Source organism: Monopterus albus, unplaced genomic scaffold (genome assembly GCF_001952655.1).
Source record: "Monopterus albus unplaced genomic scaffold, M_albus_1.0 scaffold103.1, whole genome shotgun sequence".
Lineage (NCBI taxonomy): Eukaryota > Metazoa > Chordata > Actinopteri > Synbranchiformes > Synbranchidae > Monopterus > Monopterus albus.
The window spans coordinates 496635-513143 of NW_018127983.1; the positions used below are offsets into that span (position 1 = coordinate 496635).

The following is a 16509-nucleotide window of genomic DNA, read 5'->3' on the forward strand; positions in this document are numbered from 1 at the left end:
GTAGTGCCAATCTGATCCGCTTGTCTCTGCCAAGGTGTTTACATGAACGCCACCTGTATCTGTAGATATTGTAAAAAAACAAAAAAAAACTTGTTTCTTTCACCAACAGAAAGAAGAAGGAAAGGTCCAGGGGCAGCTGAACCACACAGACTCCAGCCAGTACATCCGCGACCTCAAAGACCAGATAACCGAGCTAAAACATGAGGTGAGGCCCGTGCAACAAGCATCACGTCCATTGCTGATCGTACTAGCTTATTCTGCAGCTCTTTCCTTTACCTTGCAGAGATTCAGATTTTGTTGTTGATCTCTGATCTAGCATTTCAGAAGATTTCACAACATTCCCTCAGATATAGTTTTACTTTGAAGCTAACAGAGATTAGTAGAAGTGTTAACTACACCCAGAGACTTCCTGTGTGGATTTGGCATTGCACGTCTTGTAAAGATGTTCGCAAACATAACCTGCAGATGGTTCTACGCGTTTCACCAAGCTTATCACGTGTAGAGCCAACAAATAATAATGGTGCCTGTGCATTTAGAACAAAAAAACATCAAATAAACCTGACGATTTGATGATAAAATATCAAAGTGCCATTACTGATGTATTGAACTGACACCATCCCCCCCTTAATCTAATAACCTTAGACCTCTGTTATTCTTGGTTAGTCCTACGTGAACTATGCAAGAAGGTGTGATAGGGTGAAGAACTGCTTCCTAATGATGCATTTACTCTCATTGACTTAATTGTTAAAAATGGTTTTACATGTTTAAAACTGCAGATAGAGCTTCTTGTTTTTGTTCCTGAACAAGAACAAACCACTGTACCAACAGTTTGAACTGTGGTTAAACTTAGCTACATATATTGGCTTCTTCTGACTCTATATCAAGGCGGTGCAGTCAGTCATTTCCCCTCTCACTTGGTTCTTCCTCATGAGTTCAAACATGCAGCATATTGCTGGAAACGCAGATTCACATGCAGATGCGATCACTTTGCTTTTTGAGTCTGAACACCATGAAGGCAGACTGCCAGGTCTAGACAGGTCCAAGTAGATGTAGGCACATTTTTGTTACTCTGTTCACTGTGTGCTATGCTCTGAACTGGCGTCTGAATGCATCTCTTCCTACATGTCTGTCATGTGGCAGGCTGATGCAGGTGAGTTGGCACAGATGTGCTGTGGTTGCAACCTGACCTCATGATGACCCTCATCTCTTTGGCTTCACCCTAGCCCCACTGCATCACAGGCAGTCCTGGATGCTTCCATAGAAACGATGAGTGAAGTGGCTGTGTGCTGCTTTAAATTAGCGGTGCGCCAGTTAACCTGACATACATTGGCCAGATCAACCAGTGTCATCACGCTTTTCAGTCTTTTCACCTGTCAGAACACACATCAGAGTCAACGTAAATCTCCTGTGCTAGATAGAGTGCGACCAAAATGCCCTCACTGCTCCCCCTTGTGGTTACTGGAGAAAGAAAACACCCCCTGCACGCTAGTGCGCTATTAGTGCACTTATCTTTGAGATGTTCATCATTTTTAAATAGTAATGAGTTGAACAAAGCCAGAGATTAGCCTCCCTTTAGTAATGGCCCATGTCTTTCCCTGAAGTTCTGTTACCTCAGTTATCACCATGGATGTGACGTCCAGTGTTGTGAACAGCCCACATAAAACACACAGCAAATGTTATTCACATCACTTTTTTAAACATTTTATGACGCGTGTAGCAGATAAACGTCATCATTATTAGGCATAAGTAACATAACAGCGTGATTACTTTTATCGTAGTCATTTTTGAGGATGACATTAGTTACCAGACTTAACAGTTATGTCACAGTTACCCTTGGTTCAGTATAGTTTGCCAGCGTCCTTAGCTAACAGTCACGTTAGTGCAGTTGTCACCCGTCCCTTAGAACACAGGATCAGCCAGTTTGGTGACTAGCACACTGTGTTGTATTCAGTCAATACGGGGTGCGATTTGGCTGTTTCCGACTCAGATTACATGAATAGTGAAATTAAAAAACAGCGCCGTGGCCAGTCTTAATCATCAAAGAATTGTGCATGTAGCAGCAGTAACTGTGCAGACACCAGAGAGGCTTCAGGACCACAGCTTCCCATGGAGTCCAGTACAAACACCAGTTAACTTTGACAGCATTAGCTAGCCAGAAGCAAGCTGGTCTGAGCTTATTTAGCAGGGTAATGTTGTAAAATGTATGTTGCATACAAGGCTAACTAGCTTACATACAACAGTACCTTTTAGTTTTATCGAACCTTCTTTTCATTGAAGAACATCCAGCTAATGTTGGGTAGAAACTAGGGCCCTACCGGTATTATTGGCTAGTATGAGCTAATTGCAGATACATTGGTATTGCCATTTAATGACACGGCCAATTAATGACAGTTGAGAAATGGAAACGCAGAGGACACCTCACACTGTGCTGAAATGGTGCGCTGGATTTTTAACACCACAAAGTGAGACCAACATAACGGAATGCAGAGCGGCACAATAACTGTTTTATCTTATTTAGTTTTCATAGTCGCTGGAAGCCAAAATCATAATCGAAAGTACAATTTGATTAGGTACCTGGCCCTGCTACTGGTATGTAGTTTGGAATTTGGGACACGGTTCATATTTTATCCCATTGTTCCATTTTGGTTTGGTCTGCTGCCTGCATGTTAGACATCTCACTGTATTTGTGCCAGTGTGTAAACGGTGTGTTCACGTCATATGTGTCTTTGTTTTCTCCTTCCAAAATTATAAGTGTTTGGCTCTTTCCTGGATGCAGGAGAAAAGCATTGCTCCTAACACTTATCATCCTCACACTTACAGATCTTCTGCTTAAAAGGCCAGAGGGGCTTGGGCAGTCAGCCCACTTTTGATGGGATCCACATCATCAATCACTACGTGGAGGATGATGAGTCTTGCCAGTCTTCAGATGAAGATGAAGTCAAGCACCCCACCCTCCAGGACACCCAGAAGAGGAGGGGCGGCCCTATCAGACTGCATCCCAACCTCAGGGACATGGACAGTGAGGAGGAGGAGGAGGAGGAGGAGGAGGACGGGGAGGCCCTGCGGCTCTCTGTACCCCAGAGTGGTAGCCACAAGTCCACCACTGTGTGACGAGCACCCACTGGCTGCCAGAGCGGGGGACGCAGGCGATCAGCTCTCACAGGTGTTTCCAGCAGCCATTTCAGAGGAGGAGTCTGGATCTAGAGTTCTGAATTTCAGACAGGAAATGCAGCATCATTTCATATCCTGAGAATCCCATTTATGGATTTAGTTTTTCTTTGTTTACCTCCCTTTGTAGTTTTTGTTTTCTTCTCGAGGGCAGCAAACACCTAACGGTCTGGAGCTCAGCACAGAATGAAATCATATGAGCACATCGAGGCCTTCGGGGGCCAGAGGACAGCCAGCCAGCCAGCCAGCCAGTCAGTACAACACAGAGACTGTGCAATCGAACGCTGTACGTCAGAAAACACAGTTCATCCAATGGGTTTTTAGATTTTTAAAGCATTTTATAAATGAACATCAAACATGTGTTGAAGTTGTTTACTAAGTGTCCATCGTGCAGAGACAGAATTGTGTGAGTGCTCTGTGTGTGCACATCTATCTGTACCTGCCGTCCTGGTGAGCTTGGTCAGAGCCGCCTGCATCAGCCAGCGCCGACTTGAGGTGACCAGGACTGCTTGGCTTCAGCGCACGTCACACGCCTTTCATCAGGGCCAGCGTATCACAGGCTCACTGTGACAACTGCATACTTGTATATATGTAAATGTGTATTATCTATTTTTTTCCAGTTCCTTTTGAATATGCATATCTAATGTACAGTTCCACAAAAAGGGACAAAGAAGTTACTTCACTACGCTCAAAAATGACAAATCCTGGTTTTGAGGTGAATTCCTGTAAAAAGAACTGATCTTTGCTCATTACAGTACTACAGCTAGCTGCTTTCAGAGCAGTTACCATGAATGATAAGTAAGAAGGAGGCAGATTTATTTAACTACTGTTGCTAATGTACTCAGTTCTCTGAAAGCATCCCAGCTTTGCTTTCAAAATGAGTCCTGCAGAAAGCAGCCCACGAGTCACACAGCAAAAAATATCTCATGTTTTACATATCACAGATTTGCACATCAATGGACGACAGCTTGAACCATGAGAGAACACAAACGTCAGTACACTTCAGAACACAATCCAGACACAAGTGTGGAGCTGGTGGCGCAGCCTTGCACTGTGCTCGTCCACAGGCCTGTTTCACTCTTGCCACGTGCGAGGACCTGGATGTTACTACCACTGACTGTTGAACACTAACTCCTGTATTCGGTAAAAGACGGTTCAGTCCAGGAAACAGAAAAGAAAACCCTGTGTTGGATGGGCAAGCAACACATTATGGCACTTTTTGAGTCTGCACTGCAGTAAGGACACTCGTGACGTCAGGATGGAACAGTGAGCACACTCTGGAAACTACATGAGCTTGTTTAGTGTGTGAGAGGTGAGTTCACAATAAACTATTTGGTATACTGTTGTCTGATGTCTCTGTTTATGAGGGCGACAGGCCTGTGACGGGCCTCTCGCCCAGACCGACGTGTGCAGATGACTGTGCTCAGTCTCAGCTCTGCCTTCCTCAAGCTTAGATTGACTGTTTCAGGAAGTGATTTCTCGTGGTTTTCACAGTGAGCCTCAACTACTAATCATTTCATGCAGAAAACCACATTTTTTAAAGAGCATTTCTCTTCGGACACAAAGATTTCCCAGGTTTGTGTTATTGCAGAATGTTGATGGGGGTTATTTTTCTTTTTTCATTAGACATTGGAGCAGTCTAGCTGTGCTGGCCAAAGTGCTGTCAGCTCAGAGTTGTAGTGTATTTTGCAGTGATTGATGATGCTACCTGATAGTTTGAATGTGCATTTCATGGCGCAATGAAAGTCAGTTACACTTTCTTACATTTTAAACGGGCAGCTTATTTTTGTACCTGACGAACAAACACACGTCCGGTTTTGTACAAAATAAGTAGGTTTGGATTTCCAAAGAAACTTAAGCAGAACTTTAAAACGCCCTTGGTTTAATCCAGTACGTGTTACTGCTGCCTTGGGCCTGGTTTAAAATATATGTTGGTCCATGTTGGAAGGTGGCTCCACCACATCTGAGCGCGTTAAAATCAGACTGTAGTGTTGTGTGTTGTGTGGGAGGCAATGAATCACATGGCGTTTTTACGTGGAGAGGCGTTTTTAAAGCTGAATTTTACCCGAGTAAGAAATAAATTGTGGAGAAGTAATAAGAAAATAAATGCATCTGTGCGGCGCTAAAACAGCCGCACATGATCACAAATCTGTTGTACTTCAAACGCATCTGTGGAATTACAGGTATGCTGAAAACATCATCATTATTATTATTATTATTATTATTAGGTATGTTGTACTTCACTCTTGCCTTTTGTGCCACAATTGATGGCTGTTACGCGGGCGTTACGAAACTGCAGCCGTCGGCCTATCTGCGCACTCCGGGCAGCAGCACGGCCTTCATATCTTCACCAACACGATGTCCGGATGCCGCGGCCGAGATGTTTGTAATCGAGCCGGGCCATGTGGCGCTTTGATTTCCGGTCCTTTATTTACTGATGGCTGGTTTGTCTGGGGCCGAATGGGCTGTGTTAACTAAAGGTGCCTGATCAGACTGAAAGTCTCCCTGAACCAATCTCGGTTTTCAGTTTTGCGTCGTAGTGGAGAAAATCTTCACAGTTGTGGAAGATTTGACACGAGCTGATTCACTGATAAGGAAATGTAGGTGTAGAAAATGTTAAAATTCACCCAGGGTGCAAGTAACATTCGACTTTAGTCAATCGAGATCTGATTTCGTGTGGTGAATCGTGTGGTGAAACTCTTAAATCTCAAAACGTTTTACGCACCAACGCTCCCCGATATTTACATGCAGTTTCAATTTAATATATTTGATTGGTTTCCTATTGAGTGCTGATAGTTGTACATCCGATCCATCACTATTATATTGTAGTTTCCTGATTCATTTCTTTGGCAGTGGGTAAAATGGACCAGGACGCACGGCTCTATGTTCTGTCTTATAGTTCGGTGCGTAACGACGCTTAGCCTCTGTGATCTGTGTCCTGAGCGAACAGTAAACGAACTGTGTCTGTCATGGGCTTCTTCCTTTTCAGCATAATGCCCAGGGTCATGCGAAACTGTCACCGCAGGCGAGTGGACGGCGGCCCTGCCCCATAATGATAGTCAGCTGCCCACCAGCCCGGATCACAGCAGCACCAGAGCCCTGGAACCCCCATTAAGGGTCAGTCAGTTCATGCGCCTTTTAATGAAGACTCAAACCGAATCAGTCTATTCTACCTGGCCATTATTTTAGCCACTTGTGTTTTGGGTAAAATCCGACCACACACACTGCTGACAAACATACAGGTGACATTTTAATCTTGGTGAAAATGTATTTATAAGTGACTATGATTTATATTACGTATACTAAGGCACCGTCGGCTCAGATATTCCCCCACCCCTTTATTTTACCACGACGTGATACATGCAGGCTCTCAGCAGTAGACACCCTGGGGTGCGCCTCCGCGTTTCCTCTCCCCATGACTCCCTCCAAAGGTCTGAGTTGGGCGCTGATAAAACCTGTACTACTGCTCCCGATTGCCAAGGGCTCTTTTGGAGACACGAGCCGCAGCCTGACCCCAGCACCTCCAGGCGGTGCGATGAACAAAGGTCTGCACTGAAAAGTCCCTTAGTTTCTGACTGACGGTCTGATCTTGACTCCACGGCTGTTTCTTGGAAAAAAAGAAAGTATGGCAAAGGTGCGACAGTGCGTCATAATATTAAGACTTGAGATGAGTGAATGTGTATTGAGGAGACGTGGCAAGAAGTCGCCCCCGCTGTGCAGTCTTGTTCTACATGAAACCGCACGACGTGCTGACTGAAGCGCTGCAGGCGGATATTTTTTGCAGCGCAGTGAACAGAAAACAGTGACAGCAGGGACACCTGTCCGCGCAACACCTGGCAGACGAGACGGACTGTCTGCGCATGCTCCATCAGGTTGACCTCTCTTATAAAGCACTTGGACTCGCACGTCCCCAGCAGTTACCGATCCAATCTTTGCAGGGTTTGGACAGCGAGCAGCAGCAGCGCCCACGGAGCTGGAGAACTGTCACTGATCTGTCCGCTCTCACATCCGAGATGCCCCGCTCCTTCTTGGTGAAGAGTAAGAAAGCGCACACTTACCACCAGCCCCGGACTTCAGAGGATGACTACAGCAGGCTGGACACTATACTGGCGCATATGTGCTCAGGTATGTGCAAAATGATGCACCTTCTCTGAATAATCATGGAGTAAATGTATCGCTACGTTAGACTTTTTTTCTCCCTAACCAAATCTAAAAAACAAAACAGGATTACAGTCTCATTCAACTGGGAGACACAGTACAGCTGCATGACTAACACTGAAAGCGTCTGTGCCCTTTAGTGAATATGACCCTTTTTGCCTAAAACCGCTGAAACAATAATTTAAGTGGAATTTCTGATGTTTATATTAATGATGAGATTTTATAATTACGAAAGAAATCTGATGTGTATAAACGGCGTGATATTTCTAGTCACTGTGTTTTATTCTACCATGTTACATTATAGGTTGAGGCCTTATCTTTTAGTAATATGCCATACCTAATGATCATGTTATGTTCTATCCATGGTACCATAACAGACAGTGGCCTCCAGCATTTAATGGCTTTTTAGATCCAGTGAGTGTGCACGCTGACTAACTACTGGCTCTTTCTTTTTCATCCATTTATTAAGTGCTATTATTTTTATTTAAAGTTGATCTTACTCTGTATATTCTTTTACCCTTCTTGCTGACTGTGAGAGCACTGTAGTGTACAAGTCAAAATCCTTGCGTGTCGGCGCACGACGAACCAAGTGATTCAGATTTAAACTCTCCAGCAGCAGCCTCACGCTGCGGGACAGTGCAGCTGATATACACTTTCTTTGAGTTTTCTTGAAGATGCTGACCGCATCTGTGCGTGTGTGTGTGTGTGTCCTCTCAGAAGCAGAGAAGCTTCCAGATGACACCGACAGCTACGGGCTCTCTCCGGACTCTCACCTGGCCGATGCTGCCGAGTTCTCCCCGCAGTCTCCGCTGAGCTGCGCCGACAGCGTGTGCGGTCGCTCCCCGGACTACGACGACTTCTGGCGGCCTCCGTCTCCCTCTGCATCACCGGGTACACCACTACACAACACACACAGACTACACATCACTTGGGAGCCAGGGCCGCTGATCAACATCATTTTCCCCACTATACGGGGAAACAAGCAAACCTTAAGAAGGCATCCTTCTGCTGTAGGATTATTACATTTTTACTGGTATATCTACTTATATAGCCTATTTTATTTTTCAGGTCATTTTGGAATATATACTTGTTAGGTGACATATGGATAAATTACACAATAGAACATATGGGCCTCTGTGGTGGACTTTTATTGGAGCCTGTTACATTCTATTCTTCTGTTACTACTTGGCCTGACTCTTTGTCATATCAAATATGGAAGTGTAAAAGGACAGAAACATGCGCAGGGCCTAGAAATATCTTTAGCCATATTTTACAAGTGATATTCCTGGTTTGAATCCGTTTCATCATTTGGGAATTCTTGGAAAGATCAATGCACTTTGTCTTTTATCAGCCCTGCTGGGCCCTGGAAATGGGCCCTGCCTTTAGTTGTGTCACTTGCTTGATCAAATTTTCATCTGTCTTCTGTTCCCCTCCGCAGCTGATTCAGAGAAATCTCTGTCTCCTCTGCTGAATGAGACCCAGCCCTTCACTGTTCCCTTCCAGCCGTATGCTTTGAGCGGCTACCCGGGGCCCAGGCTGAGGCCTCTGATGCAGCAGGGCCTCCATCCTAGCATGGAGAGGGACAGGGGCCCAGCTGTGATGGCCTTTTATGGAGACAGGAGTTCCCACTCTGCACTGTTTGCAGACCGGCCTCTGGGAGAGGAGGCTTATAGTGACTACAGGAGGCACAATGCCGCTCTGCTGTTTCCTGAAGGAGGACTCCATGGAAAAACACACAGTGTGAAGGCCCATTCTGACCTGCTGTGCTCCAGCCTCATCCTCAGCGGTGCTTACAAATGTGTCAAGTGCAGTAAGGTGAGGACAGAGATGGCTGCACAGTCTCAGCTTTGTAGGGATAAAAAAAAACGTTTTGGAATCGCTGAGTTGTTGCTTTTAAATCAAATGATTCCAAATGGTTAATGTTACCCTGAGCAGGCACACACTGCTGAAGTGTGCACAAGTAAGACACCAAAAAGGGTTTCTGTCCTGTGGCTTACCTCTGATCTCGTCAAGAGAGATAACGTGAATCTCCAACTGAAATCAGTTAACTGAGTTTCAACATGAATTTATTACAGTGTCCTTCCTTCCTTTACATTACTGATACATTTTCCCCTTGTTTGACCATCAGGTGTTTTCTACTCCGCACGGTTTGGAAGTTCACGTCCGCAGATCGCACAGTGGCACCAGGCCATTTGCGTGCGAAATCTGCGCCAAAACCTTCGGGCACGCAGTCAGTCTGGAGCAACACAAAGCCGTGCACTCTCAGGTACCTTCACACACTTTACACCGCACCCTACAATTCACACATTTTCTGGGTCTGCATCTTTTTCTTAACCTGCCTTCCTGTCAGGAAGGGTGTGCTGACTTGAAATCATGACTAAACCCGCCTCTGCGCACGTTTCAGGAAAGAAGTTTCGACTGCAAAATATGCGGTAAACGTTTTAAAAGGTCGTCCACCCTGTCGACGCATCTGCTCATCCACTCCGACACTCGGCCGTACCCGTGCCAGTACTGCGGGAAGAGGTTCCACCAGAAGTCCGACATGAAGAAACACACGTTCATCCACACAGGTAAGTGTTGTTGTTGGGACGAGGAGAGTCTGTGCGTAGTCAGCCGCACACCTGTGCGCAAGAGGCCAACATCTCCCTCAAGTGAAAACCAGATTGTATCCAAGGCTCAGTAAAAAAACCCTAAACGCCCCTTTTCCTTTTCTAGGTGAGAAGCCACACAAATGTCAGGTGTGTGGCAAAGCGTTCAGCCAAAGCTCCAACCTCATCACACACAGCAGGAAACACACCGGATACAAACCTTTCGGCTGCCACGTCTGCGGCAAAGGTTTCCAAAGAAAGGTGGATCTGAGGAGACACAAAGAGACGCAGCATGGACTGAAGTGAAGCCAAATCTGTCGCCAAGCTCTTATTAAAACGAGCCAGGAAATCTGTGGAGACAACAGACATTTTCTCCGAATAATTTAACGACATTTGTTGGATTGACATTCATTTCGATCCACTTGTAGATTTGTAAAAACCTAATGTAAAGGTGCATTGAAAATATTTAATATCAGCTAAGAACAGCTTTTTTAAAAACAATTGTTTTATTAAAGAAAACGGTGAAATTTCACGGATGAGACGCGATTTTAGAGAGAGAACACTAAACACACCTTCGTTCTGCGAAGGCCCAGAAAACCAGAGATAAGCTGTGAACTGTAAGGACGTCCGATAGGAAGCAGCTTCAGGGTGATTCAACCCAAAATATTTGTCATCACACTCCAACAACCGGACTGACAATTAATCCACCAAGAACAGATGGAAATCTGCGCTTCTCCAAAGAGCAGGGCCGTTTTGTTTTGAGCTGGGAGGAATGCTGGCAAAACACCTCCTGGACTGTGTGATTTTAAAAACAGGAGCCTTACTCGCCAAGCTGTTATCCTTAAGGCTTTCCATTTTGCACATTTTAATGTCAGAATACAACATAATTATTTTTGATGGTGTGACTTTTTGCTTGTTCTATTATAATAACAAATGGAATAAAATCTTTTCCAAGCGAAAAATAGGGGAAACTCCCCAGAGCGTTAATAACAGAGCCAGTCCCAGCACAAATCGTGTGTTGGTTATTTCCCTTACGTTTCATTGGCCCCAGAATAGCTCTTCTATTGACACACTGCAGGCTCTGGCATCTAGGCCACTTGTTAAGCACTATTACAAGCAGCAGTGGCTGATTTAGTGGCTTTATTTGAATCTTCCACCCACCACAAGCTAATGACACATGTGGGTTTCACAGTGCTGTGTGCAGATAACGAAAGCATGGCCCAGCAAAAAGCAAAGCACTGAACCACCTTGCTGCTGTGATTGTGATTGTGATTGCCTGGAGGCTCCTGTTTGTTTTGACCACTGTAGCCATGTGTTTGAACCTTAAACAGCCTGAGCAGATTTAACCGTTAACCAAACGCTTTTACCCCCATGGCTGTTATTTAAAAAAACAAAAGGAGCTGTGGCTGAAAGCTGGCAGACAAGGAAACGCAGCAGCTGCAGGCCTCAGAGGAGCTGGTACTGAGCTTCGTCTGGATTGGTTTTTCTTTAGTGTCTTGAATTGTAGAAAGAGTGACAGGCAGAGGTGATTTAATTTGGGGTCAGTGGGTAGATTATGGGACATCAGATCAGGAGTCTTTAACTGTGATATAACATCCTACTAGCACAGGGCAGAAAAGACAAAGAAATGACAGCAAATTAAAGAAACTAGCAGCATATCTTTATTTTAGACAGTGACAGTGTGGTGGTAAGCATAAAGGATGAAGTGTGACTTCCATTCAGTCAACATTCAAATGCAAGAACAAATCCATTAACTTCCTGTTATAACATCACACCCATCACCGTCTTCCTACTATATAGATAAAACTACTGGTCAGGTGAGTTGACCCACCACGTCCCAATAACTTATTAATCATTTCACTGTCATCTTTTCTAACAAGACAACAGAGAAGAACGGGGAACAATCAGCCGCCCTCCCTCAACATTGACTGAAATCAGACTCAAAGATTTTCTGTGCTTCACTTCCCTATAAATCTTACGACATCCAGGCCTGGCCTGTGAAAACACTGAATATTTTAAAGCCCGGGATGAACTGACTAAAGCAGGATGGGCAAAGCTGAGCTCATTTAAAGCAAGCCTTACTGAATGGTGCACCGTGGCACAGTCACGGTATTTAGTCTTAAAAACACCTCCTGTGCAATGACCTCATATCCCCAGTTCTAAAATTAAACAAGTTAAAGTGGGTCATGTAACAGGAAATTTACAGTTTATAAAGGAAATTAAGTGGCAAATGCTGCCATCTGAAAAGGGTGCACACCATTAAGACTGACTGATGCTGATGTCAGGGGATTTTCCTCCTGCTGCAGTGAGTCCCTTTAACACTAGCAGCTAGTGCTGTAGTCAAGACCAAGACCGGGGTGTAGTGAGACCCAGACAAGACCCAGACTTAAGGGCTGGAGACAGAGTCAAGACCAAGGCCTTATCAGTGCAGTCTCCAGCCCTTAAGTCTGGGTCTCAATACACTCCAGTCATGGTCACCGGTTTTATCTACACTATTAGTGACTAAATTCAGGTGTGACATGTCACCACTGCACACAACAAGGAGACTCAAACTCCACTCCAGACCTTTCCCCTAACTGAGCTTCCCATTTAAAACAGCAGCTTGTGATTTAGAAACCAACCGTTTGTGACAGATAAGGTGCTTTTTTTTTTTTTTTTTTTTAAAGCATTACCCCACTGCCCCCAGGCATATCAAATATGAATAGAATACGATCGATTGGAGTGGCCGAGTAATCAGAGCACTGCAGTCTGAGGTTAAAATCTAGGCCTGCATCTTGGGCCTGAAGTGCACACACTCAAAAAGCATGCACAACAAACAACTGTGCACACATGCACAATGCACACAGAGAGTCACTGGATTAATGGTTCTTGACAAACAGCTGCACAATTAAAAAGTTCAGTGTCTGGGTTTTGCATGATTCATTATTAAACTCAAATGAATCATACATTATAAAAAAAGGGATTTCAGAGACTCTGCTGATTTAGATTTTTGTAGCTCCTACAGTTTAAATAAGTTGCATTAATTCACAATCTGAAATGAAACATGTATTGGGAGTGTTATAGTTAGATGCAGTGGGTGGAAGAGTTTAGATGAAACAGCATTGTAGGAGAGATGTGACCTCAAGTTGGCAAGTCGCAGCAGCTTTTGAAACCAGACCCCATCACCTGATTCACGACTGTGGTAAGCAGCCTGATGCAAAGGAAAGAATCTGGTTAAAACATCACATGCAGTGCCCCACAGCTTTCAAAAACAAAAGGTCACAGCCGAGGAGCATCCGTATCTAGAATCAGCAACATCTGGTGAAGGATCAGATTAATATGTTGTACTTCTCACGAGACAGAGAGGACACTGTGAAGAGAGAGCAAAATGTGATTATTTCCCCGAGGCTAAGCAGACCTGCTGTGTATATTGTAATAATAATGTGGTATTTGTTCTCATGCCGTGCTCAGCAGATCTCACACAGGTTTGACGAGTTACAGATGACAGAGAATCCGGGAGCATCAAGCTTCATAGAAAATGCACTGATTAACATGTGCAAGTACAGAAAATGAAGTAGTTAAGATTCAAAGATATGAAACCGTCTGTATTCATGTCACACATTTCACCTAGGAAAGTTCCTGCATCAGAGAGACCTCCCTGCTCACCTGGCAGCCCCCCGCCCCCCCACAGTGAAGCCTGGACAGACCAGGAGAGGCAGGGCTCACAAAGGACACAGCCCTTTTGTTGCTGAGGCTTATTCATTATTCACCTGATCTGAAAAACAGACTGCAAACCAACTGCACAGCTGTCATCAAGCAACAAGGCGTAGACACAAATTATTCATGACTTAGCAAAGAAGAAGCAGCAAAATGAGAGGAAAATAATAACATGAGGCAGCTGACATGGTGGACACGTGTGTGGAGAGACTTTCATTCCATCTCCTCTTAATGATACTGCAACAATGCACTTTTCAACTGCCTAAATTAAAAAGCCATAGAAAAGCTACAGATGAAACTAAACTCGACCTATTACAGCTGTGTCAGCTGACAGCTCACGGTAGAGTGATTTTCAAATGTTATTGCTAACAATTAAAGCACTGCACGGCCACAAACCCCACTTCTCAAAGCACACTTTTAGCCTGATTGTACTTAATCTGGCTTCCTTTCATCTGAATCACTGGGTTTTATTTTGTGTTTCATGTTGCGGTGGTTGTCAGCAATGCACTGTATAACTCATTTAGAGAACTTCAGTATATTGCTGCTGCTGCTAAATGATAGTAACAATGAAGAAGAAAGAGACTTTCATACATGGTTTTACAAAGTGATTTTAGTCCATATTTTAAGGCCAAATGAATCGGACACATTCATGCAGGCCAGTGTAGGCGTGTGTGTGGGGGAGGGGACCATGTTGTTGTTTTCAGTTTTCAGACCCGTTTTTGTCCCAAGGTGTTTGTGCGTGTGTGATTCTAAAGCAGACACACACACAACCAGCAGTGAACATGAGAGAATGGTCAAGGCCAAATGAGAGCAGACATTTTTCCCCAGCCATCTTGAAAGCTTTCCATTAGCTGGGCTCTGTTCTGAGGTTGTGGGGCCCTGAACAGCATGAGTCTGGGTAGTGTGTGTGTGTGTGTGTGTGTGTGTGTGGTACCCACAGGCTTGATGAAAGAGTGGGGGTTGTCCATTCATTTAAAGGCATGTTTATCTGGTCCATTTAGCATTACATATCACAAGACAATTTGGGTGTGAGCCGTCACTGCTTGCGTCTGCAGGGGCCCTGCTCTCTGGGTGGATTTACACATATGATGGGGGGGGGTGCTCACCGTGTTAGCCTGGCTTCACCTTTTAGCTGAACTCATATCTAATAGCATATGAATGGTGAAGGTGACATTAAAAGGATCCACTCTGGTTCAAAGGCTTGATAACACAAGATTCTCTTCTCTTTGGGGGAAATGAAACATTCAAATGAAACCCTCTGAACACAAGAAACAAGAAACAGAGCTTTGCTGCACTTTACTCTGCAGATGAACTTCTGGTTTCCTCATGAAAGGAAACATAGGAGGAGACTGAGACACAGCTCTTGCAAACTGTACAGACTGTGCTGCTAATTGTGCTGTAAAATATGATGCCTCTAAATGTTCTCACTCCCCCCAGAGGTTTTTATGTTTGGCAACACTGAACTGAAGTAGGGCTCCTGTGGCTTTTTGATACTGATCAACAGGGAAAAAAAATCTTTAATGTCAAGTAAGTCATATAAATGAATTATAAATATGAAAATTGCATAGGTTTCCTTTTTCTTTAGCAGGACACAGGTGCAGTCAGTTGGCTTTAGCAGTCAAAACCAAGACCACAAAGACAAAGGGACATGTTGAGCAACCTTGCAAAAGGTTAGAAGTCACTGAACATCCCTTGGAATCTTCTTAAATCGTTAACTATGTTAATATCCTGGAGTGGCTAAGCTAAGTCAGATCAGACTCTACATCTCATTTCCATCCATAATTTGCACCTGGATTAAAAAAGCGTGTTCATCCACTATGAATGAGGGAGGGGGCAATCACTGTTTCCAGATGTGCAAAGCTGATACAGGACAATCCACCCAAACTCCCGCTGTCGTCATGTCATTTCTGCTAAAGATGCATCTACTAAATACAGACTAGGAGGTGGTGAATAGTTATGGGAATATGTATTTGTAATGCATAATCACAATAATTAATAAGTTTGTAGCGATCTTCATTTTTTCTGTTTATCAGTATTAAAAAGCCATATTAAGGCTAGGTTTATTCAATGTTGTAAAGCAGAAAGAAAACTTCACTCCACACTTAATGCATAAGTAAACTACAAAGAATACAACCCGCTGTTGTGTAGCCAAAATGTTAAGCAGTAAGGGGTGTTGTACTACAGGAACACTTAGTTCTGCTGTCAAACAAAACCACTTACATGATCTATGCAAAGAGGATATGATTGAGTGAGCAAGCAGCACAAGACGTTACTCTGTGATACAGTCTTAAGCAGGCCCGATTGCAGCTATGAATCTTTCTAAAAAAATTCATAAGGTCCATTTCACAAATGACCAAGCCAGGCACATGGCCTGGATCTGAACAGCACAGAGAGAGCAAGGCCAGAAGGATCTATACGAGGAGCCCACAGCCAGAGAAACGAGTACAAAATGACAAAGATGTATTCTCAGCCATGATCAAATATTTATGCTGAGGCATTCAAGTAAAGTTACTTTTTGTGTTCTGATTTAATGAATGACTTGAGCAGTGGCTTGCTAGGAGAGACAGATATGTTTGCTGAAGCCTGCACTAATGCCCGATCAGGGGTCTGTGTGGCCATGTGTCAGACTGCAGCAGGACCAAAGCAGAGCGATGCCAGTGTGGGGATCACAGCCCTGGAGGTCTACACTGGGCCACGGCTGGGAGAGATGAAGGATGAAATTACTATATTCATGTTGTATTTGTTGAAAAATCCTGCAGGAGACATTGAGTATGTAACATTTGATTTGATTTGATTTATTCTTTCAAACATGTAACGACAGCCAATATGTCAACACACATAATTTCACACATATCCACAAATGCAATATCAATTTGCTTATACCTAGTACATGCTTGAA

The 16509-nt window shown here is 44.1% G+C and overlaps 2 protein-coding genes across 7 annotated transcripts in view; both read left to right on the top strand.

Moving 5' to 3' along the window:
* The window catches only part of evi5b (ecotropic viral integration site 5b), a 45757-nt gene extending 41244 nt beyond the window's left edge, over positions 1–4513 (top strand). Inside the window, exons 19-20 of one of the 2 annotated variants that reach the window (XM_020609932.1) lie at positions 110–205; positions 2821–4513. In XM_020609932.1, coding sequence (XP_020465588.1) covers positions 110–205; positions 2821–3111 — 387 coding nt within the window. In that variant the 3' untranslated portion in view covers positions 3112–4513. The remainder of the gene's footprint in view (positions 1–109; positions 206–2820) is intronic. The other variant, XM_020609933.1, reaches the window with a different exon arrangement.
* A 92-nt stretch (positions 4514–4605) lies between these two features.
* Positions 4606–10865, top strand: gfi1ab (growth factor independent 1A transcription repressor b). 5 transcript variants are annotated; one of them, XM_020609936.1, is made up of 7 exons: positions 4606–4743; positions 7107–7293; positions 8044–8217; positions 8765–9141; positions 9455–9592; positions 9731–9896; positions 10042–10865. In XM_020609936.1, the coding sequence occupies exons 1-7, from the start codon at positions 4687–4689 to the stop codon at positions 10218–10220; spliced, it is 1278 nt and encodes a 425-aa protein (XP_020465592.1). In that variant the 5' UTR covers positions 4606–4686; the 3' UTR covers positions 10221–10865. The 5 variants fall into 5 exon arrangements, with proteins under 5 accessions (XP_020465592.1, XP_020465591.1, XP_020465593.1 ...); XM_020609935.1 differs by having other exon boundaries at positions 4689–4743; positions 6158–7293; XM_020609937.1 differs by lacking the exon at positions 4606–4743 and adding an exon at positions 5417–7040.
* Positions 10866–16509: the final 5644 nt, after the last annotated feature.

What these genes read in the sequence shown, in the direction of transcription:
- gfi1ab (XM_020609935.1), top strand. Translation starts at nt 7,029, where the DNA reads ATGCTCCATCAGGTTGACCTCTCTTATAAAGCACTTGGACTCGCACGT. An exon ending in GTCTCCCTCTGCATCACCGG is followed by an intron (nt 8,218 to 8,764) that starts GTACACCACTAC and finishes TCCCCTCCGCAG; the next exon opens with CTGATTCAGAGAAATCTCTG. An exon ending in AATGTGTCAAGTGCAGTAAG is followed by an intron (nt 9,142 to 9,454) that starts GTGAGGACAGAG and finishes TTTGACCATCAG; the next exon opens with GTGTTTTCTACTCCGCACGG.